The sequence below is a fragment of the Pipra filicauda genome, unplaced genomic scaffold, assembly GCF_003945595.2.
Source record: "Pipra filicauda isolate LSUMZ 115617 unplaced genomic scaffold, ASM394559v2 scaffold192_size1418226_pilon, whole genome shotgun sequence".
NCBI lineage: Eukaryota > Metazoa > Chordata > Aves > Passeriformes > Pipridae > Pipra > Pipra filicauda.
Window position 1 is genome coordinate 1018892 of NW_024104301.1, and position 9980 is coordinate 1028871.

General features: G+C 49.7%; 1 protein-coding gene across 2 annotated transcripts; it reads right to left on the reverse strand.

Annotated features, from left to right (window-relative positions):
* Positions 1 to 436: 436 nt before the first annotated feature.
* Positions 437 to 8191, reverse strand: P2RX4 (purinergic receptor P2X 4). Of its 2 annotated transcripts, XM_027739759.2 has the most exons (12): positions 7953 to 8187; positions 7289 to 7436; positions 5268 to 5339; positions 5098 to 5173; positions 4526 to 4622; positions 4273 to 4353; positions 4026 to 4167; positions 3581 to 3717; positions 2164 to 2257; positions 2014 to 2079; positions 1828 to 1923; positions 437 to 1146 (listed from the first exon to the last, which is right to left on the reverse strand). In XM_027739759.2, the coding sequence occupies exons 1-12, from the start codon at positions 8081 to 8083 to the stop codon at positions 1114 to 1116; spliced, it is 1173 nt and encodes a 390-aa protein (XP_027595560.1). In that variant the 5' UTR covers positions 8084 to 8187; the 3' UTR covers positions 437 to 1113. The 2 variants fall into 2 exon arrangements, with proteins under 2 accessions (XP_027595560.1, XP_027595559.1); XM_027739758.2 differs by lacking the exon at positions 437 to 1146 and having other exon boundaries at positions 1762 to 1923; positions 7953 to 8191.
* Between the last annotated feature and the right edge of the window lie 1789 nt (positions 8192 to 9980).

A 9980-nucleotide genomic window follows, 5' to 3' on the forward strand; every position in this document is an offset into this window, starting at 1 on the left:
GGGAAGAGGTTTGTGAGTCAGTTGTGATCACTAGAGATGCTCAAGGCCATGTGAACATAAAAGCCCCAAAAATACACTTTAATCAAATTGTGTAAACCCATTAAATGCAGCAGCCCAGACACATGGTTGGTGTGGTGGCAAAAAGCCTGGGAGGTGTGCCAGGGAAGACAGATCTGTTCTTCCAAGTAATTTGTACCAGCGTGTGGATAAGGTCCCTAAAACCCAGGCCTCTAACTTACAAGTCTTTTCCCTTGGAGAGGGTTTTAATGCAACAGACACAGAGAAGGTGTCAGGAAAACCAAGGTGGAGCAGAAGCTGTAGTTGCAGCAGCACTTCTGCTGGGAGAATCAAGAGACAAAGCCCACAGAGCCCTGGCTTTGATAGCTCTCCACTGACAGATGGTGTCTGGGGAGAAATGAACAAGCAAAACCCAGCCTGCAGGACTCTAAAAGGGCTGAGAGAGGGTAATATTTTATTGAAGTAAAATTTAAAGTAGTACCATAAAAATTAGACAAAACAGAAAAGAAAATATTCTGTTATCAGTGAGCCATTTATCACAGCACAGTGGAGCCAGACACTGCTTTATCTTCGTCTGTGGCCACTGGGGCTTGGAGACACAGTTAAATAGTAGGTGCAGGCTCAGCTAAGCTTCACAATCCTTCAGGACAAGGAAAAATGACTTGACAACAGCAAGGAGCTGCTTTCCCAAGGTTAGGCAACACCTGGCAGGGGCTATGTTCACTGTAAGGAAGAATCCCTGCCTGTTATCCTGTGCTCTCTGCACAGGGAGCTCAGGGATAGAAGGGCAGTCAAAATGACAATGTCCCTGTCCCAGGCGTGGCCAGAGCAGAGGCCTGGACGTCATGAAGCACAATTCTCCCTCTGTGCTTAGTGCAATTAATCTGGAAAGAACAGTAGGCAGGGAGCAGACCGAGTTCTTCTCCCTGGGGGCTGGCTCCAGCCAGGAAAAGTAGTGAAGAGTAGCAAAGATGGTCCCTTTCTCAGTTTGGTTCCCCACTTCCTTCCAGTGAAGAGGGGGTGGTCTCCCAACAGGGACAAGTACCGTTCACAGCAGCAGTTCAGAGCAGCAGTTGGTGCCGCAGCAGCAGGAGCTCAGGAGTTGGTTCCGTATGTCTCACCGACTCCCTGCAAGGATCAGAGATTACAGCTCTCTGCCAGAAAACCCTTCTTTCTCCCTCTTCCTCTCACACGAAACCCCCTACACAGGCAAGCTACTGTTACTCAGACTTTACTTTTCCAGTGCCACAAGGATTCAGAAATCCACCCTCAGCAGCAACACGTGCCCCCAAGCACAGGGCTGTAGGGCTGAGCTCCACTCTCAGCACCAGTAAAGCACCTCCCTAAATCCTATTAACCAAGCAGAGCATTTGGACCCTGGAGGGAGCCATAGCTGTGGCTGGTCTCAGAAAATATCAACCCACTGAGTGGGTTTGTTCACAGCCACAGGAACCCCAAAAGCCAAGACTGAAGGATTTGATGAGAACAGAGCCATTCTCCACAGCTCTCAGAAGGCAACTGCCAATGACTGCAACCCAGAAAGGAGGTGCAGTAGGAGCATGACAAGTTAAACATGTATTTTTCTCTCCAAGAGTGGTTGCCCAGGAAACATGACAATATTTGTTTCTAGTGCTCCTCCCTGCAACAACCTTGAGGTAAAAATTAGCTTCTCTGAAAAAGAGAAAGTTTCCTAAAAACTGTGGTTTTAAATCCTTATTTGATGTGGACTTTCTACATCCTGTTTCAGAATCTCTCCACAGTCAGAGAAGGAAGCAAGTCTGCCTTTCCCCTGCCTCCATTGATGCTTACCAGTTCATAATCCTCCACATATTTGTATTTCTTTTCCCGATAGTAGTACCTCTTCTTCATGCAGTACAGAACAACAATGTCACACAGCACTGTTGCCTAGTGGAGATTGAAAGAGTTTAGGACAATGATCCTCAGAACTGAGGCACTAATCCAGAACTGAGTCCAAGTGCAGACAGTGTCACTTACCACGCCAAACAGCGCTAAGCCAGAGCCGATGTTAATCATGGTGGGAATTACATCAAATTTTCCCGCCTAGAAGACAGTTACAAGGCTGAATATATTTTTCAGCATCTCTGAAAGTCCTCACTACAACACCTCCAGGAACTGTCACCCTACCTTTCCAAACACTACGATATGAAAGCGGATGCCAAAAGCTTTGACAAGCGTCCGTGATTCAGTGCCATCACTATTCTTGTAGTATTTTGCAAACCTGGAGGAAAGATAGGTCAGAGCTTAGCTGGAAATTCTGAGGATGCTTATGTGATCATGCAACATCCAGGTGTGTTCCACATCCCAAGAGGATGGGCTGAACATTGGTACTTCCAGACACAAACCCCAAATGGTGATTTCATGCAGGCAAGCACTTGTAGGAGAAAAGCCCAAAACAGGTGAATTTAAGAAGACAGTTATCACAAGCCAAATCAGGAAACTTGCAAAGCATAGGAAAGGGAGAAAGTTGGCTGTAGTAGGGGAGCAGAAGGACAAATGGGAAGAAATTCAGCTACACGAGAGAGGGGAGCAGGCAGCTGCAAGGGACCAGGCAGCCACGAGAGGGCAGGGCCAGGAGCAGCAGCGCAGCTCGGCTGCCACACAAAGGCTGTTCCGTGTCCCGCACAGGGTGGCCCGCAGGCAAATGACTGGGAAAAAGATGAGAACAAATAAGTGAGGTCAGACTTACTCTGCCACGTGGTTGACTAAGCCATGAGGAAGCAGAGAAGAGGGTGGAAGAGAAGAGGAAGGATTGGTAAGGGGCTGCACCAAAGTCTGGAATTAGCAAGAGCACTTCAGATCCGGCTGTGATATCCTCCAGCCAGTCTCGCCTGACACCCCAACACCTGCAGGCCTGGCACCTCCCAAACACACCTTCTGCTGTCTGCATGACAGCAGATCCTCACTGAATTCATCCAAGGTCCACCAAAAGATCCCCTGTGCTAAGTGAGATTTTGTGATTCTAGAAACAACAAGTCGTGTTTCCTCACAAGCAGGAACCCTGCAAGGACTTTGGCAAGGTGGCCAATCTGTACTATTACAGTCTGAGTCTGGATGAAACCAGCTGCACTGGTGTTTTACTGGAGGTGCTGGACTGTAATGGCCAGAATGTTTATGTGGTGGTGTATGCCATTAAATATGATCTTCAACTGAGAGAGACACTTCTAGAGGTTAGTTTTGCCCTCAAGCACAGTGAAGGAGATGCTCTGGTCTCCCACCTCCACCTCTCAGCCCCCTCAAATTCTGCCCTATCAACATACCCTGAAACAGTCAGTTCTCCCACTGCCATGCCATGGCCCAAACAGCCACCCAAAAGCTGATGGAAACATGACTCAAGACACTCTGACGCAATCAGTGGAGCTTCACTGACCTCCCCCCTCTGCTGTGGTTTGCACACAGTGAGGATCCCATCTACTCTGTCTTACAGCACCAGCAGAACTCTCCAAGTTTTCTTCTGGTGCTCTCTAAGCACCACAGAAATCCCAAAAGTACCCACAACTGCCAGTGGCAGACTGAGCCACAGGTGCCCTCGCAGCCACGTTACCTGAAGTTGTAGCCAGGTGAGACGGTGTGGGCAGTGTCCTTGTTGTCGAGGCGCCGGAAGGAGTATTTTGGCACACAGTGGGAAGCAGCTCTGTCAAGGTTGCAGTCCCAGTTGATCTGCAGTGCCATGACTCCACCCTGCCAAGTGGAGGAGAGAAGAAGGTCTCTGCTATAAGGCTCTCTGCTGACCAGGACTCTGATTTACTGGCTCTTGTCCCAGTCCCAGTTAAACACTCTTTCCCCCTGCTACAGAAGGGTCTTGTACATAACCCCACCCAAACCAGCCAAGGCCAATTATTTGTAGTAGAATTGACTCCAGGCCCCCTGGCCAGAGCAGCTCTCCATCCTGCAGCTACTCTATGTTCTGTGGCTCATGCCACGAGGCAGAGCCACCTACCACTCCTCTTTTACAGAACTAAAGCCCAAGAGAAGGGTCTGTCAAATACCTCCACAGCCATTTCCTGGAAGTCCTGCCCTGCAGCTTCAACTATTTGCCCTAAACGAAAGATGGGGCAGAAGGGGTCTGTGTGGGCATCATAGATGCAGTCCTTGAGGTAGGTGGAGTTGATAGTGGGGAGGATGTTTCGCCTACAGGGGAACAGAGAAAGAAGAGCTGTTGCATCTTCTTCCAGCCATTCAGCTCCCCTTTACAGTCCATGAGATCAGACAGGACAATGCTCCCCCACTATTTACTTGCTGAAGTTGAACTTGCGGTACCAAATGTTGTTCTTCACCAGAAGGGTGAAGTTCTCAGCTGCTTGTAGGAACGCTGGCCTACAAAACAAGAGGAAGGGTAAATAAGTACAACATATACTTTCACAAACAGTGTCCTTGCTGCTCATCTCTTCAGTTTTTCCCAACAGCACCTCAAGGGAGAAGCATCAGCTGCATACCACCAGCCTCATCCCAGGAGGGCCACCACGGAGCAGGGACACAGAGCACTCACTTGGGTATGTGACTGTCATCCTCCACAGGGCACCATGCAAGGACTTCACAGGTCTTAATGCTGCTGTTGTATGAAACACACTCCCCAGTCTGGATGCCTGGAAAGATATGTGCATGGAGGTACTACTAATCAAAACCAGAGGCAGTATTTGTCCCATGACATCTCCTCCCTCTGTATGGTGAAAACAATTTTCTCAGGGCAAAGTGCCACTACCAAGACCCCCATTATCTTCCAGTGCACTTTGTAGTGAAATTTCAGAGAAAGGAGCATCAGGTCTTTTTCCTGAGCCAAATCCTCATCTATGTGAAATACTGCTTCAGGGACTCAAGGCCTTGAAAAAGCCCTCACACCGTTTGCTAACCCACAAAGCCCACATCTACCCAGCATCCACCCAACACAGTCCAACTGCTCTCCCCAAGTAGAAAAATTTGAGCTTCCCTTTCAGTTCTCCTATGTGTGAGCTAAGGGGAACAAGCAGACTGAAGGGAAGTGCTGCTTCCTTCACAGCAGGGAAGGCACAGCACAAAGGTATCACAACACAGACTGAAAGACCATCACAGCAGGTTTCTTACCATTGCTGTGGGTGCTGACATATCCTGGAAAACAGCTGTTGTTCTTCACCTGGCACTCCGTTTTATCATCTGGCAGCTGGAGAGGAACAATAATTTCACTAAGCTCTGTGAACCCTCTCCCCCACACTTCCACCCACACGAGGCAGGATTAAAGCAGATCCTGCACCTACCTCTGGGCAGCGGCCTTGGCTCTGGTTCAGCGTCAGTATCACATTGGTCATGACAAACACAGTGTTCTCACCCTGAACAAGCAAAACAAGAAGGCAACTTAAGAGTGACAGACTGCAAAGAGCATCCAAGGCACCACACCAAATACCTTTGTTGACAGAGCCCAGGTGGCTCCACAGAAGGGACCTGCTTTGGACAGTGCTGGCGCAGCAATAAAGGAGCAGATTCTCATATGAGTTGCTTGATGTTGCTGTGTTTAGCCAGAGGAAGAACTGTGGGACTAGAAACTCTTTCTGTCCTCCCACTCAAACCAAATTTCCTCATTCCCATTATGAAAACAGAGATCACACAGCTCCTCAGGGGAGCTGCAAGGCAGGACCAGAAACAGAGCTCCAGCTCTCTTTCTTTTTGCAATATATCAATTAGAAATTTGACCAGTTCTGGTTTGTTTCTTCAGGGAGCACCATTTTTGTTACTTTACTTTCATTACTTTCAAGTCTGTATGATTCAGGATCTGTTGTTTGCTTCTGCTCCACTGATATGCAAATATGAACACTCAGCCAAAATCTGGCTAAATCTGTCTTTTTTTCTGCATCACGTGTCATGCAGACAGAGGGACTCACAACCAGCAGCTTGGCTGTGGCTGCCCATCCCAAAGGCCACCACACATGGCCCACAGAGTGCAGATTGCCACAGACACAGTCAATCAGTAACTACAGCAGAGCTTCCTGTTCAGTTCCGGATCAAGTGACTTGCAGGCTATTCCTGGCGTTTCTGCCAACAAGCTAACTTGGGTCCGTTTGCTTTAGAGCAGTAAGACAGAGGACGTGTGGTTATTGTTGCAACTTTTTCCTGAAGCCTGCCAAGTTCTTCATCCTCTGCGGGGACCAGCACTGTTTAACAGCTTTGTGGGCAACGTGGACAGTGGGATCGATGCACGGTCAGCAAGTTTGCTGAAAACACCGAGCTGTGTGGTGCAGTCACACGCTGGAGGGAAGGGATGGCATTCAGAGGGACCTGGACAGGCTGGAGAGCTTGGCCTGTGTGAACCTCATGAAGTTCAACAAGGCCAAGGGCAAGGTACTGCGTGAGGGTCAGGGCAATCCCAAGCACAAATACAGGCTGGATGGGGAATGGATCAAGAGCAGCCCTGAGGAGGCGGCCTTGGGGGTGCTGGTGGACAAGAAGCTCAACATGACCCAGCTATGCACACTCACAGCCCAGAAATCCATCCCTATCCTGGGCTCATCCCCAGCAGGGTGACCAGCAGGTTGAGGGGAAGATTCTGCTCTTCTACATCTCTCTCGTGAGACCCCACCTGCACTGCTGATTCCAGCTCTGGGGCCACCAGAGCTGGACCTGTTGGAGCAAGTCCAGAAGAGGCCATGAAGATGCTCTATGGGGTGGAGTAACTCTGCTATGGAGATAGGCTGAGAGAATTGGGGTTGTTCAGCCTGGAGAAGATAAGGCTCCAGGGAGACCTTAGAGCCCTTTCCAGTACTTAAAGGGGGCTTATAAAAAGGAGGGAGAGGGACTTTTTACATGGGCAGGTAGTGCCAGGACAACAGGGAACAGTTTTAAACTAAAAGGGAAGAGATTTAGAAGAAATTCTTCCCTGTGAGGCTGGTGAGGCCCTGGCACAGGCTGCCCAGAGAAGCTGTGGCTGCCTCATCCCTGGAAGTATTCAGGGCCAGGCTGGACAGGGTTTGAAGCAACCCGGGATAGTGGAAGGTGTCCCTGCCCATGGCAGGGGGTTGGAACTAGATTATCTTTAGGGTCTCTTCCAACCCAAACCCTTCTGTGATTCTACACAAGCACACACATAGATACACTTTTCTTAAAACAAACTTTCCCAGGGCTTGTGGTGCAGGTGCTCAGCATGATCTGTAACAAAGCAAAGCTGCTTTATTCTCTCATATCAAGGCCATGCTGGAGCTGAAGCTGCTCTGCCCTCAGTGGACTTTAGCAAAGCAGGAGCTGATTGCTAGAAAACCCTCCCTCTCCATGGGAAAGTGACTGATACCTGAGGAGGGATGACATAGTCGGCTACATCCCAGATCCTGGCTCCCAAGGTGGATGTGTTTGTCAGGGTTACTCCTTTCACTTTCGTGGTTACAGAACTGACCACGGAGTCTGTTTCCTGGTAGCCCTTCTGCCACAGAAAGACCCACCTGCAAGAAACAACTGATAAGCACTATAAACAAGCACACATGGTCAGAATTTCTCCTTTTCCCATATGTCACCTGAAAGGGCCAGTCCAGATAGTTTCACAGCGTTTCCCTACAAAAGGGTCACAGGACAGGCAATCTCCTTTGTGGTTTTTAGGGGGTATTTTTTATTTTCAGAATAGTCTGCAGGTTGTAATTTGCTTTTATGCCCAGCCCTGCTGGGTGAGCGGCAATGACCCCCGGGGACGGTCCCGCTCCTGAGGGGTCCTGTCCTGTCTGCAGCCCCACAGTCCCAGTGAAGTCTGCCCATTAAGCAGTGACACCACCTCCGTGTCACCCTTCGGTGACATCCGAGCTCCCGACTCCCCTCAGCCCGCGCCCCCCCGACAGAACCGGGGTCCCGGGGCCCCTGAGGGAGGCGGCGGCCCCCGCCCCTCAGCCCCGCGCCCTGGGGGCTCCCAGCGCGTCCTCCCTCCCGGCGGCCGCTCCGGGACCCCCGCACTGCCCCCGCCCGCTCACCCGATCACGTATGCGAGGATGGCGAGCTGCACCCCGCGGTTGATGAGCCCCACTTTGCGGCTGCGGATCAGCACGATGCGGGGGGTGTCGTACTCGAAGAGGAAGCTGTGGAAAGCCCCGCACGACGCCATGGTGGTGGCCGGGAAGGGCGGGAGGCCGGCAAGGGCGGGCAGGCGGGACCGAGCCCTCACGGGCCGGGCCGTGCAGCCCCGCGGTGCCACAGCGCCCCGAGCCGCCCGCAGGGCGCTCCCGCAGCCCCGGGGCCGCCACCGGGCTCGCTGTGGGAGGCCAGCGGCGGCAGAGGCTGCCCAAGGCTGTTTGCACAGAATCAGCGAATCTATTAGGTTGGAAAAGACCTCTGAGGTCATCCAGTCCAACCGGTGACCCAACACCACCACGTCAACAATAAGTGCCACGTCCAGTCTAAACTAAACACCTCCAAGGACGATGACTCCACCACCTCACTGGGCAGTCCGTTCCAGTGTCTTGCTGTGAAGAAATTCTTCCTGATGTCAAATCTAAACCTCCCCTGGTGCAGTTTAAGACTATGTCCCTCTTGTCCTGTCACTTGTTACTTGGGAGAAGAATCTCACCCCCACCTGGCTACAGCCTCCTGTCAGGGAATTGGAGAGAGCGAGAAGGTCCCCCCTGAGCCTCCTTTTCTCCAGGCTGAGCCCCCTCAGCTGCTCCTCATCACTCTTGTGCTCCAGACCCTTCCCCAGCTCCATTGCCCTTCTTTGGACTCCCTCCAGCACCTCAATGTCCTTCCTGAATTGAGGGGCCCAGAACTCAACACAATTTTGGCAGGAGTAGGGATGCCCTAACACCAACTCGTATCTTGCATCCAGCTCAGGGCAAGGACCAAGCACCTGCCTCCAAAAGACAGCAGAGCATATTGAAGACCATCACACTCCCATCCACAAGGAGCAAATCCTTTATTTATCCTCTTGCAGAATTAAACTTTGCTATAAAAGCAGGGATCTGCCCCCTAATTCATGCACCTTCCACCTGGTGCTGAGATACCCAACACAGTGCTTATATTAGAAACACCACCATAACCCTCATAAGAACGAGTTAGGACGAGATGAATAGAGCTGATAAATAAATAAATAGAGCTGATAAAGTAGCAGTGGGAATTTCAGGGAGTACAAAACAATTAAAGAGCTTTAGGTAAGCTATATATTGGTAAAATGCTTTATTTTTTATAAAAACAGTCAAAACTGAAAGGACTATAAAAAGCAGGGAAAGGGTAAGGAAGAACTTTGATGCAAATGTGAGAAGAGATCAAAATCACAGTCTTGGGCGAATATTCAGTGTAATTATTTTCAAAAGGACAATTGGTTCATATGCTAGAACAGAAATGCATTAATGCCTACGGAAATATTTTCCCACTCTAGATGCTGCAATATGAATGTTAACACAATTGATGAAGATATAAATACAGCTGGCATAATCTGCCAGCAATATATCTTCAAATACATGTGGGAAATGGAAATGGCAAACTGCTGGGTTAGCTCAGAGAGAACAAAGCTTTGTTGAAAGGAGTGCAGAACATACCTGTTATAATCCTTCTCACCTTGGTTAGACAAAAATAGAACACGCCTAAATATAACAAAAATAGAGAATGGAAAAAGTGTTGGAGCACAGATTAATCTAACCTGAGTTCGCTGCTCCTCGGGTGTATTCTGACCTCACACATCCTAGCACAGAGCTACTCTCACAAGTTCAGGAGGAGGAGGTGTAGGAAGCAAGGCCTGCTTGAAGGTAAGAACAAACAGTCCAACATTACAGTTCCAATGAGTGTGAATGAAATGCCCAAAAATATTACACAAAGAGGGTAAAAGTACTTTTCATGTAATTCCTGAGTTCAAGCTAAAAAGAACAATACAAAGAGAAGAGCTGGGCTTTTCAGAAAATGCTCTGTCTGTGTCACTGGAACCACCTAAAATGAGTGTGTTTAATCTGGTCAGACCATGAGGCCTTCAGTGACGAGTTAGGAAACTTGTTCTGTGGCCTCTGTCTAGAGCC